This window comes from Orcinus orca, chromosome 1 (assembly GCF_937001465.1).
Source record: "Orcinus orca chromosome 1, mOrcOrc1.1, whole genome shotgun sequence".
Lineage (NCBI taxonomy): Eukaryota > Metazoa > Chordata > Mammalia > Artiodactyla > Delphinidae > Orcinus > Orcinus orca.
Window position 1 is genome coordinate 48069381 of NC_064559.1, and position 25482 is coordinate 48094862.

At 40.2% G+C, this 25482-nt stretch overlaps 2 protein-coding genes across 13 annotated transcripts in view; one reads left to right on the plus strand and one right to left on the minus strand.

The window, feature by feature from the left end:
• The window catches only part of NCF2 (neutrophil cytosolic factor 2), a 26007-nt gene extending 19545 nt beyond the window's left edge, over nucleotides 1-6462 (plus strand). For both annotated transcript variants that reach the window (XM_004275213.4, XM_033437950.2), the window contains exons 14-15: nucleotides 2113-2290; nucleotides 4793-6462. In XM_004275213.4, the coding sequence (XP_004275261.1) occupies nucleotides 2113-2290; nucleotides 4793-4905 (291 nt within the window). In that variant the 3' untranslated portion in view covers nucleotides 4906-6462. The remainder of the gene's footprint in view (nucleotides 1-2112; nucleotides 2291-4792) is intronic.
• Nucleotides 6351-25482, minus strand: part of SMG7 (SMG7 nonsense mediated mRNA decay factor) — a 70877-nt gene continuing 51745 nt past the window's right edge. For 4 of the 11 annotated variants that reach the window (XM_033437938.2, XM_033437940.2, XM_049699520.1 and 1 more), the window contains 15 exons: nucleotides 25201-25363; nucleotides 24694-24850; nucleotides 21844-21914; nucleotides 20569-20629; nucleotides 19298-19417; nucleotides 17989-18415; nucleotides 15973-16117; nucleotides 15101-15483; nucleotides 14080-14451; nucleotides 13153-13302; nucleotides 11120-11200; nucleotides 10485-10644; nucleotides 9657-9827; nucleotides 9391-9536; nucleotides 6351-8768 (listed from right to left, as the gene is read on the minus strand). In XM_033437938.2, the coding sequence (XP_033293829.1) occupies nucleotides 8655-8768; nucleotides 9391-9536; nucleotides 9657-9827; nucleotides 10485-10644; nucleotides 11120-11200; nucleotides 13153-13302; nucleotides 14080-14451; nucleotides 15101-15483; nucleotides 15973-16117; nucleotides 17989-18415; nucleotides 19298-19417; nucleotides 20569-20629; nucleotides 21844-21914; nucleotides 24694-24850; nucleotides 25201-25363 (2721 nt within the window). In that variant the 3' untranslated portion in view covers nucleotides 6351-8654. The remainder of the gene's footprint in view (nucleotides 8769-9390; nucleotides 9537-9656; nucleotides 9828-10484; nucleotides 10645-11119; nucleotides 11201-13152; nucleotides 13303-14079; nucleotides 14452-15100; nucleotides 15484-15972; nucleotides 16118-17988; nucleotides 18416-19297; nucleotides 19418-20568; nucleotides 20630-21843; nucleotides 21915-24693; nucleotides 24851-25200; nucleotides 25364-25482) is intronic. The other 7 variants (XM_033437943.2, XM_049699584.1, XM_033437948.2 and 4 more) reach the window with 4 other exon arrangements.

Here is a 25482-nt window from a genome sequence, read left to right on the forward strand (position 1 = left end):
ACCATCTGCTGTCTGTCAACATACTTTGTTTGCCTTTTATGTGATTTCACACTAGTGGATCATACAGTATACACTGATATATTCTTTTGTGTTTTAGTAGTCCATTCCTTTTGAATGCTAAATGGTATTCCACTGTATGGATACCACAAGTTGCTTATTCATTCACCTGTTGGTGTACTTTTGGGTTGTTTCCAGCGTTTGTCAAGTGACATTAATTCTTCAACCAACATTTGCTGGGCTCTTACTGCTCTCTTAGATAGGCACTAGAGATATAAAAACTAGTTAAGACACAGGCCCTTCTTGGGGGGAAGACAAGGGCAAACAGATGACTACAAAGCATGTGTTAAGTAAACTGATGGAGATGCGTGAATGCCTTACTGTGTTATATAAGCACTCAGGAGGGTATCTCACCCAAAGAGGCTGGAGGGAAGTGGGACAAGTCAGTAGCCTTCCTAGAGAAAATGATGCTGAAATTTGTCTTGAAGCTTATCCTGAAAAAGGTACATAGAAATTAGCAAGGTGGAGGAGGTTAGGATGGATGTGTTACATAGATGGAGAGAACAGAGGGAAGACCACAAGAATCACCATAATGGGAAAAGGGGGCTCAGTGCTACTGGATGTAACCGGGACAGCGGCTGGAGACAAGGTTGCAAAGGCCACGGGGCCAGATCAGGGAAGGCCTTGTACACTGCTGTGCTAGGATGATGCTGTGAGCAGGGAGAAAATAGAGAGGGCTTGCTTTGGATTGATGATTCAAGGGGCATATGAGCAAGACAGGGAGCTCAGCTAGGCTGGCTGGTGGGCTTCCTCTGAGTACTCAGCTCCCCATCCACAGTCTGGAGGCTGGGGTGTCCCGACCAGAGTCCGTGAGTCTGCAGTCTCCACTGTCCAAAGCTGTTGTCGAGTAGCGTCCCAGTGACACTTCGGTTCTCCCTCTACTCACCTGTGTTTCCTGCTTCAGCGTTTGTCGACTGTGGCATCTGCAGTTGTATCAGTCTAGGGGGTATAAAATTAAATAGTTCCTAAGTGAATCCTTGGTCAGTTACCAGTTTTCACGTGCAAGTAGATTTTGAGGCCGTGGAAATGACCAAAGTGGGAAAGCTATTCCAGACCACGCAGGCCTTGGGCCCACAGTGGAAGGCAGAGTCCCTCCACCAAACCCGCATCCCTACAGCTGGGCAGGGACTTCTGCTCAGTTAGGGAAGGGTCTCTTTGGTAGGTTCTCACTCAAAGGCAAATGTTCGATGGAAAGAAAAAAAATGAATGGGAGGGGAAGAATTAAAGAGGACGGGCCTGGAGGAAGGCCCTGTAGTAAACCCCACAAAGTAAACCTTGTGGTTATCTAACAGTTCAGAAAATTGCCTTCAGGAAGTAGAGACGTTGGAGCTGAGACGTCCTGGTGCCTCTGGCTGAGAGGAAAGGCCCAGGGCCCTGAGGGTGCATGCCAGTGCAAGGGGTCCCTTGAAAGTTTGAAAGGTCACTCTAGGTTTTCCAGTTGTCTGTTTTTGGACTAATCCCTTCAGTTCTGTCTTTAAAGGATTCTGCTTAGGAGTTCTGCTCTAAATGTGAACTACTTCACTGAAAAGGGTTTTTTTTTTTTTTTAATGTTTGAGATCATTGTTAATTTCTGTAACAATTGTTAACTCCTGCAGGGAGTTTCTGATTAATAGATTTGGGATGGCGCAGAAAATTTGCATTTCTGTAACAAGGTGCCCAGTGTCGTGGGTACTGGGGAAAGGGTGTTGGATTTGGGAGTTAGAAACCCAGGTCTGACTTTAGGTCCTGTCACTTACTTGTGACTCAACCTCTGTTTCTCCATCTGAAAAGAAGTAACACTAGTACCTATTCTACCTTTTTTCAGGATTACTGTAAGGTTTCAGTAAGATTTTAAGACTATCTACAGTCCTGCATACCTTTTGGTTTCATTTATCCAACCATCCGGTGTTCATAAAGTACATGCCAGGTCTATGCTAGGTACTGACCACAGACTGGCCTTTCTGAGTTTATAACCCAGGTGCTACACTGACATTTTGCTGACTGATGCTGACTTTGGTGATGTTCAATGTTCGCTGCAGGAAGTTAGGAAAACTAACAGGCCTTTTATTATTTCAGGGTGACCAGGGCTTTCCAGATGAAACTGAAGAAACCAAAAAATCCGATGCTAATAACCAGACAACAGAAGCTCAGCTTAAGGAAGGGAGCCAAGTGGTAGCACTCTTCAGCTACGAGGCTACCCAGCCAGAAGACCTGGAGTTTCTGGAAGGGGATGTAATCCTGGTGTTATCAATGGGTAAGTGCTACTCCTGGATTAGAGTAACTAATTCACGTTAGCAGGAATAAATTCAAGAGCAGAGAGAAGAAAACATCAATAAGCTACAAACTTTAGCCGATGTTTTCAATATCCTGCCTAGCTTTCAGCCAGAGGGAGCAAAACTGAGCACTGACCTTTCCATCTGATGCTCTCTCCTGGGCAGGGAAGCAACAAATGGCAGACTTAAATCACATTTTGATTATTAAAGATTGTTTTGGAAGCCATGGATTCTCATACCAGAACTAATGAATTGGAAGGTGGTTAGAATCATTTTGCCTTTGCACCAAACCACATGATACTGATCTTCTGCAAACTACAGTTCTTTGAATTGATATACTTTTCGAAGATGAAGGAAGAAGGGGATAAATTTTGCCTTAAGAAGCAACTATTCAGAATTGCTCTCTCTGGCAACTTTCCTGGATGTTACAAATCAAACACATTAAACATTGAAATAAGTGGAGGGTTCTAATTTAGTTCTTCTCAAACTTAAGTATGCTCATGCATCCTTTGCAGTTTGTGAAATAAAATTCCTTGGCCCAGCTCCAGAGATTCTGATTCGGGTCTGGGGTGGGGCTCACTAATTTGCTTTTTTTTTTTTTTTGTGGTACGCGGGCCTCTCACTGTTGTGGCCTCTCCCGTTGCGGAGCACAGGCTCCGGACGCGCAGGCTCAGCGGCCATGGCTCACAGGCCCAGCCGCTCCGCGGCATGTGGGATCTTCCCGGACCGGGGCACGAACCCGTGTCCCCTGCATCGGCAGGCGGACTCTCAACCACTGCGCCACCAGGGAAGCCCTAATTTGCATTTTTAACAAGCTTCTAGGTGATGCTGGTCTACTGACCATACAGAGGAGCACCGCTCTAACTGATGGTTTGACAGAGTCTTATTTCTCTACCTGGTAACAAGCAAGAGTCACATCAAAAGCTTCATTCACATTGGCTGAAATCTTGTGCATTAGTAATGCAAAGTAGTGAAAACCGAACACTATTATCAATTATAACAGAAAATCTAACAGGTTAAGAAACGAGAGCAGGAGATTTTAAAGTTAATGGGGTGAAGAGTGAGTGTACGCGACTGTGGCAACTAACTCAAAATATGAGTAATGAAAAACAGAAACAGGATGCACAATCAGTGCCTATCTTCTGAAAGGGAGAATGGAAACTCAGTTGTAAGAGTTGGATTTAACTCCCCACACCATTTTTTAAGTGTCAGTATCAACCAATCAGCTATATTGTCCAGAGGTTTTTTTTCAGGGTTGGGGATAAGAAAAAGACAAGTGAATGCTCTGAAAAACCTTCTGGGTAGGTATGCAGAGAAGGTGGTGTACTCTTTACTGGGATATGTATAAAAGTCTAAGTTGGTCTAATTCAGAAAGTATCCATGTAATATTTTGATATAATAACACTTACAGAGAAAACAGAATTCAGCATAAACATTGTGTGGGGCTGAGGGGCGAGTTCAACTGTATTCAACAGTTATGAGAGAGTTTCATTCCAGAAGTTTCTCAAATTTAAAATGTGAATCACCTGGGGAGCTTGTTAAAATGGATTCCGACTCAGGTTTGGCGTAGGACCTGAGATTTTGCCATTTCTAGTATGCTCCCAGGATCCACGACAAACAAATGCTGCTCCGTGACTCACATTATAGGAGGAAGGATCAAGACAACAGTTTGCAATTAGAATCACCTTGAGTGAACTTTAGAAAAAACTCTGATGCCCGACCACACTCCACACTAATTAAAGCAAGAGCTTCTGGGGACAGGATCCAAGCACCAGTGCTGCTGTAACATCTGATACAGATGTCTTACATCCAAAGAGGAACTTCTGAACTGGTTCTATGGTCTGGTAGATGGGCTTTGGAGTAGGTCATACATACCTAAGGTGTCTGGTATTTATTGGCAGAATGACCCTGAACAAACTATTAATCTCTCTGGGCCTCCTTTTCCTTAGTAAAACGGGGATATTATCTACAACTGAGTTATGAAGTCTGTGTCTGCACTTATAGGTGCTATGAAAATTCTTGTATTTTACAAACATGGACTGAACCCATCACTAGCTCCAACTCTCAATTCTTTGATCATTCCCCAGTGAACATTCATTATTAATATATTTAACCAATTGCATGTCCCTTTCCTGTAATCAAAACAAAGATTCCCAACAAAGCTAAAACTCTTTGTTAAAAAAAAAATCGTATCTAAAGATTCATTATTCAATTCCTTTCACTTTATTTCTTTGGTAACATTTTGCGAAGTCTAATTCATTCCTTTGCATTTTATTCCTCCATTATCATGTCTAAGACAGAAACCAATAACGAAATGGCTAAGTCCTATGTTTGCTCTTACCTCCAATCACTTTCCAAAGCAGACTTTTCCCTGTTAGCACAACTGGGGGGTGAAGGACTGACAAAAGATGTGTGCAATATTCAGATGAGGTAATTCTCCTATACTCATTTTAGAAATTGAAGTATACTTTTCCTTTTATCAGTGAATGAAGAATGGCTGGAGGGGGAGTGCAAAGGGAAGGTTGGCATTTTCCCCAAAGTTTTTGTTGAAGAACGGACAACGGCAGACTTGGAAAGCACTCCCAGAGGAGTCTAGGATGTTTCACAACCTGCAAAGCTGAAGAGAAGGAGGCACTATCATTTGCAAGATTTAGCACGCCTCTGCAGCACACTCTACAGACATCGCTGTTTGGACGTATTAATTCATCTACTTTTCCCTGTTAAAATTTAACCTATTAGACAGTGATGTGGAACTTAAGACGATGATTACCTTGGAGGTGGCGAGGGGGTGGTGGTTGGAAGAGTCTGGAAGGGCATGAGGGGGGTCTTCCAGGGCACCGATAATCTGTTTCTTGCTCTGAGTGCTGGCTACCCAGATATGGTCAGTTCGTGAAAATTCACCGAGTTGTATACTTACTATTGGTACAGCTCTGTGTGTGTGTGATGCCTCAATAAAAAACTTACAAAAACAAGATACCCAGAGTGCAGGCCCAAGACCTAAGTGTAATTACCCCCATTCCTATCAGACTCCTAGGGCCTCAGGTTACTTTACAGGTAATTCAGAAGGCACGCGCACACACACACAAAATTAACATTTTGGGGGGTTAACGGTCTTGTTGCTTAAACAGAACCTAGACTGAGTTATGTACCCCTGAAATACGGCTTTTAATTCCACAGAAAATTAAAATACTAGAACTACATCCCTTCATGTGTTCTCAGGGAGGAACATTTCTTAAGAGTTCAATAACGAATGTATGCCACGAATAAATAAGAAACGAAAAGCAGCTGTGTTCAGGAAGCCAGTTGGTTAGTACCACCCTACTAGGTAACATTTTATAGTAAGTATTCTGCTAATATACATGATAGAATGCTATCGGTTTATTCTGGTTATCATTTAACCAAATGGCCCAGTTTTTCAGGGTTAACTTGGGTGAGAGTTTTCCATAAATACTAAAGACCTGGACTTAATCCCCCCACTTCCTTTTGTAGAATACATGTGGCTTTGTTGACAATTTTTCAAGTGTGTAGGTGTGTGTGAAAAGCACAGTTAGGAACTGAAGTGTAGACTGAATCCACATCAAGGTGAAAGGGCAGCTGCTGGGCGTGCACACACACACTGGTGAGCTGTGGTGCTGGCTTCTGGCACATGCAAAGGCCCAGCAGGCTACCACTGGAAATATGAGACACAACTTGAAGAAATACAACACCAAAGCAAAGAACACCAATTACTGTTGCTGCTCATCACACTCAGTGAGTTTACTGGGCCAAAAGGATAAACTATCTCTGAGTTGCTTTATTAAGGGTGACAATAAGGATAAAAATGCTGAGCTGTTAAAAGAATTGACAGTTTCTTTCTACCCATCCCTTTCCATAATCCTGCATATTGGTTAGGCACCTTACTAAAAGCAAAAATAACCCTGAAGCATATTTGATTTTTGACCTTCTTTGCCTTCCCCTAGATGACTTGTAAGTAGTTTAAGTTTTTGTTTTTTAAGCTGGATTTTCTTTTAGGATAAAAAAGAAACAGTCTATACACAGATCTGGTTGGAGAGAACATGGTTTAATTAAAGGCAAAGCTGAATTCAGCAGCTGCAGGTCTTGCACAGACAGACCAAAACAAAAAACAAAAACAAAAAAATAAACACAAAAGAAAGTTTACTACACAAAACCAGTTTCTGATGAAGATTCTCCTCTCCCTCCTCATTACTCCACACTGAGGATGATAAGGCGAGGAACCCCGCCCCAAGAGTCAGAAAACATTCCAAACACCAAATTCTCATGCAGAAATGGGGCTGTAGATGGGACGTGGGCACTACGTGGGACCGAGACGGTGAACCTGGTGAGCTTGTCAAGGGCACAAGAATCCGTGACACTTCAAACACTGGAATGTTGCAGCTGCCTGAATGCAGAGCTCAAACACACAGAGTGGGTAAAGGCAGCAGGGAAGGAGGCTTGGGACGGAGGGAAAGGGAGAAAGGTGGACACGGGGAAGGGGCTGGAGAGAAGCACAAAAGGTTTCATATTGCCATCGGGTGGGGGACTTCACCCTTTGGGACCTTTCAAAAAAATAAAACAAAACAGAAAAAACCCCAAACACCATGTCAAACTAAAAAAGCAGTAATGTAAGCATACAGGACTCCAACCACTGTCTCGGAACAGCAATGAGCATGAATCTCACCCCTTTTCATTGCTGGGGTTGCCCAGACTCCAGTGACGACCGGGGCTCCTGGATGTGCTTTGCTCTGCAGCTGTTTTCCAGCTCTTAAGTCCCACGCTAGCTCCACACACTCACACACATCACCCCTCCCCTCTGGGGGAGCAGACGGGCATGTGCGTGCACACACGCACGCACACACACACACACACACAAAGGAGAGCTCTCCCAGAAAATAAACCCTACCACTAGCACAGCAATTGGACATTTAGATTGTTTCCATAATTTCCCCTTAAAATATTACTTTTCCAGGAAATGACTATCAGTAATGCTGTCCTTCTGTTTCTACCCAAGAAAATTTTCAGTCCTCTTTCCTTCTAATAAATATCAAATAAAAGTTTATTTTCCTTCCTTTCGCCTTTTCCAGAATGGACTTCCTTGTGTTTTCTTCTCTGCGTGACGCACACGTGTCCGCGTTGCCTTGAATTTCACTCTGAAAGTGGAGGCTGGGAGACTGCAGCCGGGCAGGGGCCTGGCCCCTCGGTGGGCTATGCAGATGCCGCTGCTGCTGCTTCCTTCTTCTTCAGACTGTCTTTCGGGCCCCAGCTGCTGGACCCCATGCTGTTGCTTGTTGGCGAGATGTTGTGCATGTTAGGAATAATAACAATTACTAGCACACAGCACAGGGTAGAAAAGGGGTGGAGGTAGGGACAGGAGGAGGTGGGTGGTAAGTAGGATGGGGGCACAAAAACCAACCAAACAAAAAATAACCACACTGAAAGCTTCTACCTATTAAAATGCGTCAGGCCATGAATGGACTAGCCTGCCTTCTGTGGGACTGCCTGCTTTGCTACCGTAAAATGTACAGGAATCAAAAACGTTAATTTAAAATCCTACAGCAGTTTGTCTGCAAGTCCAGCCCAGCACCACCACCCACGCTGCATCCTCGATTGGGGCTCAAGCACCTACAGAGTGAAGGGCATTTCCTGCTGGAGTCTCCAGGCCAGAGGAGGGCCCACCAGAACCTTCTGAGTGAAAGTTGAGGCCTTGTCCTCTCCCTTATGGAGCATTTCCACTGACTGAAGAGGTCAGCTTCCCCATCCTGTCACCACCAACCTCTCACAGGAGCAGTGCACGGGGCTTTCTTTGCTACACACTGACTAGAAGAAGCACATCCGTGTATGGAAGAATTCAATGTGATATCTTACTACTGAGAGTAATAACAATAATAAAAGATGTTCAGGAATAATTTCAACTACATTCTCAGTCACCAAAGCAATCATTAATGGATTCCTATTTTACTCCCCAAAGAGGAAAAAAAGGACTGAGACGTTCCCATTGGCTTCTCCCATCTGCCTTCCCTTCTCAGCTTTCACTTCCCATGTGGCTGGGGACATGCACGATGGAGAAGGTGAAAGGCGGTGATATCAGGTAACTGAGTGAGACAAACAGCAGTTCCTCTCTCCCTCCGGAAGGCCCCGGGGGGACGGAGAGTTCCTGATGGTTTTTTCTTTTTGCTGCACTGCAGACATTTCGTGCACACTCAGCGGGCTGGTGGAACACTTACACCCTCTCAACAGCGAGAAACAGAAAAGAGGGCTGCCACCTGCAGGGGACTGTGTGGGCCAGTCCTGCAAACCCAACATGCCATGGTTTATGGAGCCTTCATTCCCAGGGTTGCCACTCTGGCCTCAGTGTGGAGGGTTCATGGTGCCTTGTCCCCGCTGCTGTTTCTGCTTCTGCTGCATTAACAGCTGCTCCAAAGCGGAAGGCCCAGGATGCATCATGGAACTGGACCAGATAGACTGAAAAACAGCCCAGAGCTTGTCAGCAGAGGTCAAATGCCCGGTTGTCTTTAAGGGATTTGTTTTTCAATCCCAGCCAAACATAAAGGCATGTATGCCCCAAGATTCCCAAACCCTAAAAAACCCCAGCTATTAGAAAAACTTGTTGTAAGACCAGGTCTTCAAGACAGGTTAGTTCTCATTAAGATCATTTTAAACCAGAAAAGGTGCAAGTATGTTTTACATAAAGTCTTTTTGCTAAAACTCAGCTCCATGTGAGACCAGAGCATTTACCAGAAAGGTTTCAGGCAAACAAAACATTTCTGAAATTAGATGCCCTTCTTTGACTTGTTTAGAAAAGGCTTAAATGAAATATTCCAAGGTGAGTCCGAATTTTCTTAATCTTAGAATCCAACTAAAACCTTCATGTCTGTCCGCCTGAGGATACTGCTTTATCACTAGTGAATTCACAAATTAAAAAAAAAAAAGTCCTATTCAAGAATCTTATAAGGCAGACCATGCTTCTAGGACTTTGCTAGATATGTGCTATGAATCAATCCTAAGGGCCTTAGGAATAAGATTAGCCATTTATGTGAATGAAAGCAGAGACATCTCTTGCGGTTCTTGTTCCTGATCCACTCACCTTTAGGCTTTCCATGAGGACAGCAGAAGAATCCTCCATGGATGGGCCATGGCCTGTCCAGGAGCCACTTGAAGTGCTGGCCTGATGCCAACTGCTCTCAGAGGATGATGTTGCTGAGAGATAATCAATGCCAAACCCACCCATGGCTAGGAATGAAGAGATAAGAAGAATTCAAGACGTTGTTCTATCATTGCCAAATGCCAAAAGCTAGGGAAGGGTAGAGTAAGTTCTTTCACTTTTGCTAAGCAATGAAGTCTGGATCTCACCTGGCTTATCAGTTTTCCACCGATCTGCCGTTCTCCTATCCCTGTTATCCGGAGTCCCAATGGGTCCAAAATTGGAGAATGGGACAGAATTGTGGTTGTGTGTCGGAGGCGAGCTTGGCAGGCTGCTTGGGTTGGAGGAATGAGGAGACTGGCTGGCTGGTGTTGAATGATCTATGAAATAATAGCAACGCAGGACATTGAACAAAGATGTTTCACAAACATGCCAAGAATGAAAGTTTCCTGTAGGTCTGATCACTTAAATTCTGTTAACAATAATCACAGGGTTTCAGGAGAGGCAAATAAAGGCCCCAAAAGGGATCCTGCCAAATGCACTCGTCTGTCCTGCTGTGCATGCCTAAGGCACACTCCTTGCCTTACAACTAAAACAGTACACAGTTTTGTCAAATAAATGCATTCTTTTGGTGTGCCTCTTTCAGATGAGTATAACTGCTCTTCTCTATCAGAACAGAATTGCCTAACCTTAAAAATTACTATTAACTCTGTATTTTTAAAACCGCAACTTTTCCTGCAAAGAACGAATATCTACAAATAAAACTAAAAAACAGCTGCAAACCTTAAGATAAAACTCATATTTTTCTCCCTTACAACTCTGTTCATTACTGAGGATGTAAAACAGCTTTTTAGTGTCATTTATCATATGAACCAGTGCATCAGGCTTTTTTTCCTATTTTCCTTCAGAAGTTACTTTAAAAACAAACAAATAACAACAAGATACAAACAAAACCCACCAAGACACAATCATACTATCTCTTAATCAACTTGAGTGACGGGAAATGCAAGGTCTATAATTTAAAGACTAGTCAATACCTGAACTGGCAGGAAGTGATGGAGACCATGGAGTCCCTTCAAAAAGGGAGTACAATGATGTTTCCTGGGGGGCCATTGAGGGATTAAGTTCTGCTTTAGAGCTGGTTGTCAGGTTTTTCCCATATACCTCATTGAACACACTGTTATTTGGGTATCTTTCCTGAAAGACAATGACCACCAAGTTAACAAACTCACGCCAAAGAAAGAGATTTAAGAAAATGCAGTGTTCGTGCTCATGGATGCTTATCTTAAGCCTTTCTTTGCAAGACAAACTTTTGAAGGCTTTTACTTCTGTTTCTTTCAGTTTTCCCGTTTAATTCATTTGCCTTTTATTTTCCCTCACCCTTTATTTTGCTCTATGTAAACCACCTGGGTTAGAAAGTATGAATAATTTACTTGCTGAACAACAGAGCCCCAGAGACTTTAACATGAATGAGAAGTTAAACAGTTCAAACTTATCCAAGTCTCTAGTGTACCCTAATCAAAGGGGGGTGGGGAATAAAATCAAATACCTGGAAAACACCAATATATGGAAGAGAAAGGAAAGAGAAAAACAGACGTATTGAAATAGAACGGGAAAGAAAATACTAGCCCACAATAAAAGCACAAAGCAGGATGCTTCACAGTTTACGCACCTGATTGAGAGAGAATCCGGTGAGCGACAGGAAAGAGGATGAATGTGACATGAGCTCCGAGGGCTTCTCCAATAAGGATTTCTTCACGGTCCCGGAAAAAAAGGTAATTAAATTATGCCTTCCATTTTCTTAATATTAATTTTAAGATACCACCCAACCAAAAGACCACAATTTAAGCATACTTGTACTCACCTATCTTGTACAATTTAAAGCTTAGAAGATATAAATTCAAATCCGTGAATACCATGACACCAGATAAGTGCCAGTTGTCACAGGTGAGACAGAGCCCTCCTGATCAGCACCTCTAATCTGGCACAGAGATCCTGGCAGGGACCCTGGAAACTGGCAGTTTGGAGTGTTCACTAGGCAAGAACCTCAGGAATCCCTTTGTCAACAGTTGCATTTAAAATACTCTCAAAACAAGAAGGGGAACTGACCTGGCACTGTTTTCTCCCTAAATTTTTAAAACACTGACATTAATGACTTCTAAAAAGCCTTTAAATCCATTTGACAACTGGTTTTGTTAGCATGGTTCCTAACAACTCTATTTGTGGTATATATTAAAATAGTTGCTGAAGTCAAGCTTACATTTATTGGCCCTAAGAAAGTTATTAGGGAAAAAAAAGCTGAATCTCTGATGCTCACTGTCACTGAATTGTTGGTCAATAAACCATTTATTAAACACCTGCTGCATGCAAGGTACTTTCACACACATCATTAACGATGTTAAATATAAGAAGGGCTACCGTAAGGTTTTTTTAAACATGAAAAAAAATCCACTAAAAGGCCCCCCTCCGCTTGTTCCACCATCAGCTTCATTTCCGACGGAAGGGGCAAGCACAACAGGAACTAAGAGATTAGGAAACTAGTGTACAGAGATGTGCTCCCCTGCCTGTCCCTCAAGCCACCCCAGCAAAAAAAAGCAGCAAGAAAGGCAAACACATAGAGGCAACAGTTTAGTATCTGGACATTCAACAACCTCTAGGCACTGCCCTTGCACTACGACTGTTCAAGTGTCTAGGGGATCTTTTATTTCTGCTAACTTTAGTGGGGGAAGTGAGAGGTCTCTGTGGCCACTCACTCAGGAAAATTCTTAAGGGAACTTCAAGTGCCAGGGATGGCAGTGTGTCACGAGAGCCATTAAGCAGCTTTCAGTTCTCCTAATACTAAAATCAATGCACTTTAATCTTACGAATGTCTTCTTACTCCGTGTTTACGGGAAAGGAACAGCGAGAAAGTGGAACTCAAGAATTGTTTTATGTTTTATTAAGATGGCATGAAGGGAGTGGGGGAAAGACCTCATAGCATACATCTTTCTTACAGTCCCCCCACCTTAGTAAAATATCTAAACAATGGCATTCTTTGAAATGCACACTGGGTTACAGAAGGTTATTTTTAAAAGATACCACTAATCAATTCTTAGACTTTATTTTATGTCATTCTAGTTATTTATCTCTGTGTTCACTCATTTATGGTACTCCAACTATGTTTATAAATAGAGGCCTTTTCATTTTCACTCATTCTGTTTATGAATCTGGCTCTGAATTTAGATCAGGGCTCTTAGTTAACCAAACAGAAAAGAACCACATACTGTTCGGTAAAATCAATCTAGAATTTTTTTATTCAGTAAAACATCTAGAACATTATTTCATTTCATATTTTGAATACATGAGGAAAAATCTCACTGCTCCTAAACAAGATTAAATGACACCTAAAATTCCTGGGTCCAGGTGGAAATGATACCTGAAAAGTAAGTTAACTGGCCAGCATCACATTCTGTGTGTGACCAGCCCTGCAGGATGCTTTCTGGATAACATGTAACAAAGCTATAAGATTTGGGGAAACTATGGAATCAGACATGTTTTGCTATGTTCTACTACCATTTGAAGGTTAGTTTGGGCAATCAGGAAATAAGTTTTAAAATTCTATAAAAAAGGAAAGCCCTAGAAAGAAGAAACCACCTATTCCAAGTACTACAAAACCTCAGAAAAGAAGTTGAGGTTAGAGCAAGAAGAATTATGTAAAATACATACAAAGAGGCTTCGTCCAGGAAGAGAGGCGAGAGGCCCCAGCAGAGCTGGGTAAAGATCAGGAGGGTTAGAAAAAATCAGCTCTTCCTCTTCCTCCAAGGCAGCCAGACTCTTTAACAGGTCCGGAGGAAGTAGAGGGGAGCCCTTGGGGTCCTAGTGACAGAAAGGATCACAGTGAGATGCAATAAGGGATGACAAAAGCACAAAGGAGTAGTGGCATGATTAGGGGGGATGAAGGCAACTAAAGTCAAGGAGGAAGAAGTAATGAATAGTGAGACAGTATTATGCAAAGAGGAAAAGGCTCTGAAACACCAAAGCAAAGTGACACGAGGACAATGGTAGAGAAAGATCGAAACAACAGAAAGAAGCAAAAGTAGTGACAGAGCAGAACATAAAAGGTTAATGTGGGAAGTGAGTAAAACAATGCAACGGAGCAAAGTGATTTTCCTATCTTGTGCTAACAAACAGAGAAACAGCTTTTTTAAAAGTTACAAAAACATACCCGTTTCTCATGAATAAAAAGCGCAAGTACAGGGAACTCCACTATCAAAGATAACTGGCTTTGTTCCTCTCAGAAAACAATTTGTTTAAATATGCAATAAACCTATTTTTAAACTTAAGATGATTCAGCCCAACTGAGAGGAGCTTTGTCTCAGAATTCTCTAACATGCTGTGTTAGAGATTTCTGCACATGATTTCTCTGCCAGACCATCACAGGTCAAAATCAGGAACAGAATTCTTCAGCTCCCCCAAATCAAGCATACTATGCAATTGTAAAGAGGAGACCAAAAGCTGCACCCATTTACTCAGCAGCATTCTGCAGCACTAATGAAGCAGAGTGACCTTTATAAACACCTACTTGAGAAATTTAAAGGACATGCATCCTCAGACCTAACTCTGAAGTGCCTGGTGATAGGAAAGGACACACACCTCAAATGGCATCCTGGGCACAGGATCCTGCTCTGGACGGAAGACTCCCGGTGACCGTTTGCCCCTGCGGTCCATGTTGGCTTGCTGTGCCATTACAGCTCTGCTATCAGCCATGCTGTAGGAAGAATCCCAGTAGAATTCTGGGATCTTGACTTCTGAGGAATTATGGTTATATGGCTCCATGGGAAAAGGCTTCATTTTTTTCTCTAGAGGCTGCTGCTGCATTACAGGAGGTTGCAATGACGGCTCAAACAGTTTTATGGGGTCTTGGGTTTGAAGGTAGTAGGGCTGTTTCACAGGCATGATTTTCCCTAATGGGCCTTGAACCTGAGGGGGATTCCACAGCTGTTTGGAGGCATCTGCCTGTTGATACTAAAAAAGAGATGCCTGTCACCAAGATGAGGATAAAATGCAATGTTACTTACACTCAGTACTCAGGAATCACAGAATGAATCTGAGAGATTTTACCACCAACAAAACTCTAGGCAATGCAGTTTTGTTTACTCTAAGTTTTTCAATACACAGAGCTTTCTGGGAACAGATTAAGGGCACTGAACTCATGTTCTCTTTCAGTTCCATTATTTAAGAGGTTTAATAAATGAGGGTGTGAGTGTGGGTGGGCGCGCACACATTTCTCCTTCTGCTTCAAGTGCTGTGGGATGACAAATTATTTAAGACTGGTATCATTAACACCTCATCAAGATTACGATACTATTTCCCTTCTGTAGTTTAGGTTCAAATAGAGGAAATTATTTACAGAAAATCCTTTTCTATAAAGCTCATAAGTAGTAGCAGCAAAGAATGGTAGTTAAGATCTATTGTCCTTTACAAAAGTAAAAGGGAGAACACCTGAACTTTCCTAAACAGCAAAGAGAAGACTTACGTGTTCCCATAATCATTACAAGTCTAAGCAAGAAGTAGCTGAAGGCCTAACTAGTATTTTTAATTAACCAAACACAGAATAATTTCAACCTTCCCCTCTCCTTACTTCAGCTGGACAGTACACACAACTGTGAATTACCTGCTGGAATCCAGAGTGGTGAGGAGGGCTTTTCCCCAAAGCCGGCACAGCTTTTGTAGGGGATTGTTGCTGCTGAGCTAGAGCCTGAACCTGCAACTGGCTTGTAGACTGTGCTGTTGGCTGAGCTGGTAAAGATGTAAGGGGTTGCTGGGAAGGTGGCTGTGGTTGTTGAGGTCCCTGGTTCATCGGCCCTGGTCCAGAGGGCCGTTGCTGGCTGTAAGGAATGTGGGACTGTTTCCCAGCTTGCACCTGGTTTCCTGCTGGAGAGTGAGCTGTAGGCTGAAGAAAGGTTCCCGGGACAGAAACACCAGCTGGGAAGGTGTAACCTGAGCCCATAGAAAATGCCACAGGAGGGGGGATAACATAGGTTGGGGGCGGGAACCCTTCAAAACAGAAGAACATAGCTTTAGTTCTAAGGAAACTTAGCAAAAGAAAGACAAAAAATAGTATAGTCATTTTGGGCTGGGGTGGAGAAGAGGTCTTCTAATAAATTATAAAAGACAGGGATCAACCGTCAAGTAAGACTGATCAAGTGTCAATCTTTAACCTGATTTCAAGAATTAAATATAGACTATTGGCTGCTACTTCTATCCACGGAGGTAACTGGAGAATCCGAAAGGCAGTTTCTTAGATGCCATGGTTAGTGACAGGAATTCCTTCGTAATAACAAGCATACACTTGTACATAAACTACAGAGAAATGGCTCAAAAAACAATTTCATAAACATTAGGGAAAAGAGAACTAACTCCCTTATACCTTTTAACATTATGGTTTAGTAATGTCACTCAGAGTCTAAAATTTCTCAGTGGGTTAATAGAAACTCCTACACAGATGGAATTCAGCAGAAGAAACTACAAAACATATATTTTTACCTGGCCGGCTGGGAAGAGGAGGAAAGGCTCCAGGGTGATGAATGGGGATGAACTGGGAGTTACTTGCTTGACTTGGAGCTTGAGTTACAGGTGTTTTCCTGGCTTCAGACACTGGAGTCCTTCTTAATTCTGTCTGGGATTTTACCTATGACCAACCAGAAGCAAAACTATCTATAATAATCTGAAACTCAAACATGTCAGAAAGAAGCACCTACTCTCAGAAAGTATTTAAAATCCTACTATGTCCCCCCCGCCAAAAAAAGTATATGTTGCAGATATTTCACTTCACCTAAATTAAAAATGGGAAAGTCAAATTATTTAATTGCCAAAAAAAGTTATAAGGGCTTAGTTTTACTTGTCTAATTATTTTGCTTTCACAATATCATAAAAGTACGAAATACAGAAAAGACCTGAGAATTCATTTGTTTTACAAACGAGACATCTGATGCCAACAGGTTTAAAAAGCTGCCTATAATCTTAAGCCACTGTTATGGGCCCCATGGCCCTGTATTCTCTTAATGTACATGAATTATGAATGAATAATGACCACTAATCCACAGATGAGACACTTTTGGCCCTCAGTTTAACTTCATCTGGGCAGCTTTAAGGGTATCAGTCAGGCATCCACCCTCCACCCTGCAACCCTACCACCCCCAGAATAAATAAGGATACTTTCAGCAGTAAGAAACAGGCCTGAGATCCTACAGATGGAGCTGGAGAGAAGTAGATGCCATATGCACTGCTCAAGTAATGTAAAGGTGAGTAAAGTGAGTAAAAATAGGTAGCATTTATAGAAAACTCAGGATGAGGTACAGAGGGCGGTGATATATTGACTACTGTCAGGTTTTCTTTAATCATCAATAGTCAGATTTAAAAAAGATGAGACCAGAAAAGAGATTTTATTTTCCGTCTGGACCTTTTGGGGAGGCAGTTTCAGAGGATAGAGCCAGAGCAGGCAGGAAATGCTGAACTCTTTATCCCTAAAACACTGGTCCTGCAGCCTTATAATTCTTTTGTTTTCTTCCTTGCCTTTCCCCAACACCTCTCACTTTCTCTGTGCCTTTCCTCAATTTCTACCATGTTTTTCTCTGTTTCTTCCCGTATTATTAACCTTAAAACAGAACTACTATGTTCTTATTTCTCCCTTTCCCTGCAAAAAACTGTAAGGGAAATGCACTGCACGTAATGTTTATTTGCAAGCAGGCTTCAAAACTGTAAGATTCCTCATGCCTACTGTAAATAAATACATTTGCCAAAACGTGTTAATAATCAAATGGCTACAAACATTAGCGGTGTTAATAAAACCAGCACAGAGTAAAGACCCTTTTGTTTATATGAAATCATCTGTATCTCCCTGGAAAGGGGGGTGTGTGTGTGTGTGTGTGTGTGTGTGTGTGTGTGTGTATATTTAAAAGAAAAGTCACAAATAACTGAGCAGTGTTTATCCTTTCCCAGCAAGAGACTTGGGTTCTTGCTTTACAAATTCCCATGAGCCAGGATAACACTGAGGTTATATAATGCTACTAGCTGGGGCTGGTATAAATGTCAAGGAAAATAGCCTCATCTTTCCCCAAGAATATATTTTATTTTGTATAGTGAATCTGAAAAACAAAAAACAAAAAACCACCATGTAAGCCTTAATATACTTGGTTCTATGGGATCTATAAAAGACCCCAAATTTTCCACTATAGCATTAATAAATCACAATTATACCTTCCAAAGAAAATGTAATTCTTTGTGAAACTGATAGCTCTGCAACTGGTTATTCCCAGCCACTTAAACTGGAGAGAACTGACAAAAATCAGGTTGAGATTTTTTTCACTCACATTACAATTCCTGAGAGTTGGTGGAGTACCCATCTACCATAGTTCTTTACATGACCTTACTATGCAGCCTTCTAAGAATGCATTGAAGCTTCCAGAATAGTCAATTCTCAAGGCTTTAGGAACAAAATGAAAAATCTTGCCTTTTGTGTGAGCCTTCCTCTACCTGCTTTATAGTTCAAATACAGCTTACCTGCACTGCCACATTCTGCTTTCCTGTTTCCTGTAACTTTTCTAAGGTGCATTTCTTGGTTTCTGTTTTCCTCTTGTTGTTGTCCTTCTTTCCATCATTCTTAGTTACAGTTATTCCTTTGCTATAGTCCCTTCTCACCTCTTTGGGAGGAAAACTTCTTCCTTGGTCTCTGTTCACTTCTCGTGGCTTAATGTTCTCTTTGAAGGTGACCACTGGTTTCTCTCCTGTGTCACAGTTGTTGCTTAGATTTCGGCCTGTAGACAGCACTGATTTCAGTCCTGGGTTCCCATCCACAGCCAGTGACTCTATGATGGTTGTTTCTTGCAGAATGAGGTTCTCTTTGGCTTCACTGGGCTCTTCCAGTATTAACTCTGGGATTTCTGTGATAAACAACAATTTCCCTACCTCATTTTCACACTGAATCAGCCTAAAAAAGTAAAAATAAATCCATATATGAAAAACACAAATCTAAAAGACAATAACAACTGAACTGTGTATGGGTCCCACAGCCTTAAAATGTGGGAAACAGCAGGGTATAACGGTGTGGATTCAGGTAACATAAAAAGCAGTTATGTAAACTCAGATTCTCATTATCCCACTGAACATCACCACCACATGTTTAATGTTCTCTAATAAGTACAGCTACATTTACTCAGCATGTTTTAAGCACAAGACACTAGACTAGGCCCTTGAAGTAGCTATAATTCCTGTTTTATAGGTGTGAAAACTGAAGCTCAGAGGTATTATGTTTATTCAAATATGCAACCATGTGAGTGGCTTACAGTATAATATGAACCTGAATACAAAAATGAATATGAAACAGTTACTGACTTTGGAAAGGTTATAATCAACCACAGTGATCCTAAGGACACACACCTGGGGAAGTGGCAGAACTGGACACTGAATTCAAATCTATCTGACTCTAAAACCTATGCCCTGTCTATTACACCAACTACCATACCTGCTTTATATTTAACTAGCACCATCCTGGTCTGTCTTGACTGAAACTGACCACCATGCCCCTGTCAATACAAATCACCATAACTGTGAACATACAATTTAGTTAGATTTATATAGATGTTTATAAATTGGAGAAAAAGCTCATGATAAACAGTGGCGACAAGGCAAACTCCTCTAAAATAGGCAGTGTAATGAGAGAACAGAGGTTAAATAAAGAGATACGTATGATCACTAGGGTCATAGTTTGATGCTGTGTTACCAACATTTTGACTTAAGAGTTTACAATCAATAGCATTACACCAAGTCTAAAACTCATGTGGGGGCTGTGTGTGTATCCGATGAGGAATACCTTGGCTGATTATCTGCGATCCATTTGCCTATAGAGATCAAGCGCTGCTGTCGTATTTGTCTTTGCTGACCCTCTTTGTCTCCTGTAATACCCTGGTGGCCTTTGGAAAAATCCAAGTTCCTAAAATTGATATAAGCAAATTATAGAAAATTAAACCTAATGAACTGCAATGGCTTCAGATTTTTCCATACAGGTTAGCTATTTAATGTAAGCAACTGCATTTGTTTGAATTTATTTACGCTCCCAAAGACTGTAAATACAATGAAGCAAAGTAGAAAAGACAATATGCAAAATTCACTATATTAATGTGATATTTTTACTTATATTTCACTTTCTCACAGAGGAGCTCAAATAAATCACCATCTTTTATTGGGAAAGATTCTTTTATCCTAAGAATAAAGTTTTCATTAACACTAACCTTGCATTATAAGTAACTTACTTCAAATGACCATGGCAATGCTAAGGGTCTCTGAAATGCCTATTCTAACAAATAGTAGTAATCTATCCACTTTAAGGTGGCCCAATCTAAATCAGAAAAAATGTATACATATCATAAAGTATATAGAGCAAAGAACTAACGTTAGAAAGGTAAGTCAACCTAAAAAATAAGGATTTTTCAGATTTCTCATTAAGCTATCTTTAAAAAAAAAAAAAAAAGCAGCATCTAAGAATTGCTAGGCAGTAGGTCAGATACTAAGGATACAAAGATAAATGAGAAATAGTCCCTACCTTAAGGAACAAATAATTATGATTTAATCTGAAGAAATAAAAGCTAAACAAAGAATAAGAGAAGCATAATAAAGAAGGGTTAGTTTCTTCCGATAAGCTTTGAAAAGGTTTCACAGAGTTAAGTGATACCTGAGCTGGACCTTGGACAGGTATGGTTAAGTGCTAACAGGTTGGTAAGGGAAGGGCAAACGAGGAAGTGGGAATGTTCTAGGCATAGCATGAACAAAGTTTTGGAGGAATAAATATACAGAGCTATTCAAGTACAGGACATAGTGTATGTATAATATGTGTAAGTATTGGAGGGGAGGAAGGTGAAAGTGGCAGGAAATATGACTGAAAAACTAAGCATTTGGACATTAAGCTAAAAAAGATATTATAACAACGGAGGATGGGTAAATTGAAGTTTTTGTATTAGTAATGGGACATCATCAAGCCTGTACTTTAAAAATATAATTGCTGAAGCAGAGTAGAATGGACGATATAGGGAAGTTGATTAGGAAGCTTTTTAATACGCTAGGTAAACAGTGATAAAAGCCATCTACCTGAAAGAAGGTCTCAAAGCCAAGAATCCTTGTAACTCAAACTCCTCTGGAAGTGGTGTAGCTACAGAAGGGCAGAAAACAAGATTTGTAAATATCTTAATTAAAATATTGTCATTCAGCAGGACATTACTTCTTAAATTAAAAAAAAAAAGAGTATTTTTTAGACAGAAAGAAACTACAATGTTCATAGTTCTCTGCTCTTCTTTATAGTAATCTTGATAGAATAACTTACCTGTCAAACCCCTGCATGTTGCCTTTGGGCCCTAGACATTGTCCTAATACTCACCTACTACTCATTGCTGAGGAGGATGGGTACAATGTACTTTTTTTCCCCCTAGCAGCCTTAAAGATTCAAAGCCTCGGATCCATTAATCACAATGTTTAGGTTATCTCCTTGTTAACTCAAAGTATTGAATACCAACATTGACAACACTTGGGAGCTTGTAAGAAATACAGAATCTTGGGCATTATCCTAAACCTACTGAGTCATAAACTGCATTTTAACAAGATCCCAGGTGATTCATTTGCAAATATGATGCTTGAGGGGCACTGATGTAATGGAAGAAAAATAATCAGAAAGGAGTCAACTACGGATTGTTCAGTGCAGGATTATTTATAATGGGGAAATTTTTTAAGCAAATGGACAATGATAAAATAAATTATCAGAGCCATAGGACGGAATATTAAGCAGCCTGTAAAAATCATGTTCCAAAATGTTTAAATGACAAAGGAAAAGGCTAACAATGTAGTGTTAAATTATAAAGCAGGTACAAAGTTGTATCTGATATCAATCACATGCAGGTTGTGTGTATGTACACGTAAGTAAAAACCTCAAAGAAAATACACTATCATGTGAATAGTACAGAAAGTATCTCTGTATGAGAGAATTAAGGGTGACTTGTGTTATGTTTGTATGTCCCAAATGTTCTATGATAAGCAAGTATTACTTTGAAAGAATAATGTTGTTCACATTAGTTCCTTAAAAAAAACTGCTAAGAGTGAGGAGGAAAGGAAGATGGAAAGAATCTGAAGGTACTACTACACTCTCTGGACTCCTATGCAAATGTAGCTAAACAGGAGAATAAGCTGCTGAGAGAACTGGAAGAACATTACCTCTATTTCCACCCACTTAATCAATATAGAGCTCAAAGTCACTTCTGAATTACTACATTTAAAGTCAAACACTTAAGAACAAAACCCTGTTTTTCTCTGGCGTTAAGCCCACTATTAGTGATGGAGAACAATGTCAGCGACACAGGTTAAGGTAGCCCTTACCATTAGTACTTGAAAGATCCTCTTCATGGGGATGGAAACTATTCAGAAGAGAAATTAGCCAAGGCCAAATGCTGTAAATTAAACAGATAGTTCAGACTTTATTTTTGCATGAAAAACCAGAACACTAATAAGCCATGAAAGTGTTACCTATAGGACCGTGACTACGTATTTTTCCCTTGCTTCAGCATTTTAAAGGCTGTATGATTTCCTAAAACATATTTCCAAATGTGTCTAGATAAGATACACCAAAAGGGCCAAATTTCCATGATAGAGACCTACTACTGCAGATCGTTTCCCAGGCTCCTAATTTAACAATTAGCAAAATTAATTTGTCAGTTTTAAACATTGATATTTACTGAGAAAACTTTGACCAGAGAAATAGCACATTATGTTTTTATAGTTTTCACATACATTATCAGTTGTGGAACCCATTACTAGTTTTTAATCTGTGATGGGGGTGTGGTTACATCATAGTCAAATCACATTCTCTGTTCAAAGTGATGACTATGCCTTTTTATGATACAACAAAATCCACACATTGCTGTAATATCCTTACTTCTGTTTCCTAATACAAAATTTTTGCCAAAGTTTGCAAAATATTAAAAAATATTCTTAATATTTAGTTAAAATATTAAAAATAATCACGATCTACTGAAGGTAACATTAAGGTTTTCTTGAAATATTTAACAACCAATGTTGGCGAAAAGTGTGTTTTAAAAAAAGAAAGCCCAAGGTGAGTTGCCCAGGATAGAGAAATTGGATGTACATCACCACATCACAGAAAAAACCTGGAAGCTGACAACTATTTCTGACAGTTTTACACTTTGAAATATGGGAATATGCTGCTTAAAAAAATATAAATGAATAATATAGAAAAAATATATAAGGAAATAAACACTGAAGAATAAATGTCTGCTACAAGTCTTTGGGGACATAACGAATTACGAGACAGTTGAAAAAGAAGGTTAATAACCCAAAAAAGAATGTTAGACTAGAACAACAATGTCTTTATGCAACAAATATGAGATCTCAAGAAACAGACTACAGAAAAAGAGTGTGAGAAATGATTTAATGATATATTGCTTTACCCCACTGTGGGTTACTTAAGTCTAACTTTGCTTTCTACAAAGGAAAAAAATACATCACTATTTCATGCATTTGTTAGCTTAGGATAACATGCTCTCAAAAAAAGTACAGAGGAAAACAAGTTCTAGAAATTGTAAAGGCCCAAAAGCAAGAAACTGAAGGTTATTTGAATATATATAAAACTTTGAGTTCACAAAGAGGAATTGTTTTTTTCATCATTTGAAAGATGTAAATGAAGATTATTACACCTTGATATATCAGACATATAAGGAAAATCTTCAGTTTTAGAGAAATACCCCATACTAGCCTAAAATGAGTAGTAACATAATTTAAGACAGAATGAAATACCTGCAAGGCCATAATTCTAAAGATCCCAACAAATCTAAGAGAAGGAATGGGGAAGAGAAAGTGATAGGGAAGAAAAAGGAAAAATGTTTGTAAACAAACTATTCCTTCTGGCTGAATATCCTTTGCAACGATAAGAAATGGGAATGCACCGGGAGTTCCTTGGTGGTCTAGTGGTTAGGACTCGGCGCATGGCCCGGGTTCAGTCCCTGGTCAGGGAACTGAGATCCTGTAAGCTGTGTGGCATGGCCAAAATAAAATTAAGAAGAGAAAGGGGAAAAAAAAAAAAGAAAAAAAGAAAGAAATGGGAATGCACAGAATGGGCCTAAAAGATCACTGTATAGGAACAAAAAACTGAATAAAAATATCAAAGCTGCTTTCACAGCATTACTGATATAAGTTACTGAACCAAACACAAGTTCTAAAGTACACACGGGAAGGAAAAATGTATACCTCTGGTAGAGAAATGAAAACCCGGTGCAAGAAAGCAATGCCTAAAAATATGTATGACTTGCTAATACCTACATTGGCACAGAAAGGAGATGTGTAGTATGCTGTACTATGTTGCTAAACTCTATTCATGACAATGTCAAAAATGAAGGTGCTTAAAGTTAGGTTTGAGGGGAAAAGAGGAAAGAGAAGTATGCAGTAAGAGGGATCACAGGGTCTTAAACGTGGCTTGGACATTTTCTAGGTTGTGACCTTGGTCAATGTGTAGATACTGGGCCACAAAGCAGATATTTCAGAGACTCTCCTAATATCCACCATCAAAATATGCAGGGGAAAAAAAATATATGCAGGGGAGGAACTTCCCACTCACTGCAAAGCCTTACTGGAAATATTTATTCCTATAATCAAAGGTACACTGAAAGCTTTCATTTGTCACTGTAAAATGAATAGTTCCTAAGAACTGTCAGAATTATTCTGAGTAGAAATTACAGAGAAAATAGTGAGAGCCAAAATAACTTCCAATCTTCTATGCTTAAAACAAATATAACTCAAATCGGGTGTTACTAAAAGGCAACAAACAGCTTATGTACAGAAAAGAATGGAAGAAGTAAAAATCTCTTCCCTTCAACTCCTAAGCATAATATTGGGGCATATTATAATGAATAAGAAACAAACTGGTTTTATTTCTATTTCATTTTGAAATGTGAAAAATGCCTTTTCCCCAGGATGGCAACCAGGAACAGGGGGAGCACACAGGGAGTCAGAAATCCTTAAGATTGTGCCTCACATGAAGAATTCAAACAAATAAATAAAAAGCATACAAAGAAGTCTTCAGTTCAATTTCTAGAGAGTAGGTGGAAAATACAAAGTCTTCCATTATTCCAATACTGTTTTAGAAGGCAGTTTCTACATATCTGAATATCAAACAAACAAAGCACACAAGCTAACATGAAACTCTGAGACACTTACTACTGTCTTTCATCCACCACTGCCTCCTGAAAGACCCTGGGTCTGAGTCTCAGCCAGTCCATGGAGACCTTGACTGCAGGTAGGGGATAGGCATTGTAGGATTCCTCCTGAGACTTGTTCTGGAGAGGACACTTGCACAGGATGCCAAGAAAAGACACTGAAAGAAAAAATGTGTTCAGAGAGCATAAGATATTTGAAATTGTGTACCAGTCCGAATTAAAATATTATTATGAGCCTCCTGCTGTATCCTACTTAATACTTAAAATATCTTACAGCTTCTTTCTAAAAAGCCATTTTCTTTCCTATGTTAAAAATGTTATAGATACAGTTGATGAGGGGGTGTCAGCAGATAAAAGGACAGAACTTAGGGTTTAGGCCTCCTGATTCGATATTAAGAAACGTAGGACACTTTTTAATGTTACTAATGCTTTGTTATAATGATGAAAATGCCTAAGATCATGCTTTCCAAAGAAGATGGCACAGAAAGTTAAATGATTTAATACTCACTAAAGAGGGCCAGCAACTGTGTCCAACACAGCTGCTCATCTTGGCTATAACTATGCTGTTCCGTTTCATTGCTAAAGTCACGAAGGTGATGAAGTTGAAACAGGTTAATGACAGTGACGTGAACTAACTGCTGAGAGTTGAAAGCTTTTTGGAATAGCAGCCTCTGTAAAAGAAGACAGGAATACTGAATATATTATCAAGAACAGAAGCCATCTTTGACACAAGAATTAAACTGGCAGTCTGCATTTAAAGCCACAAAGGTAACATTTATAGATGAGTATT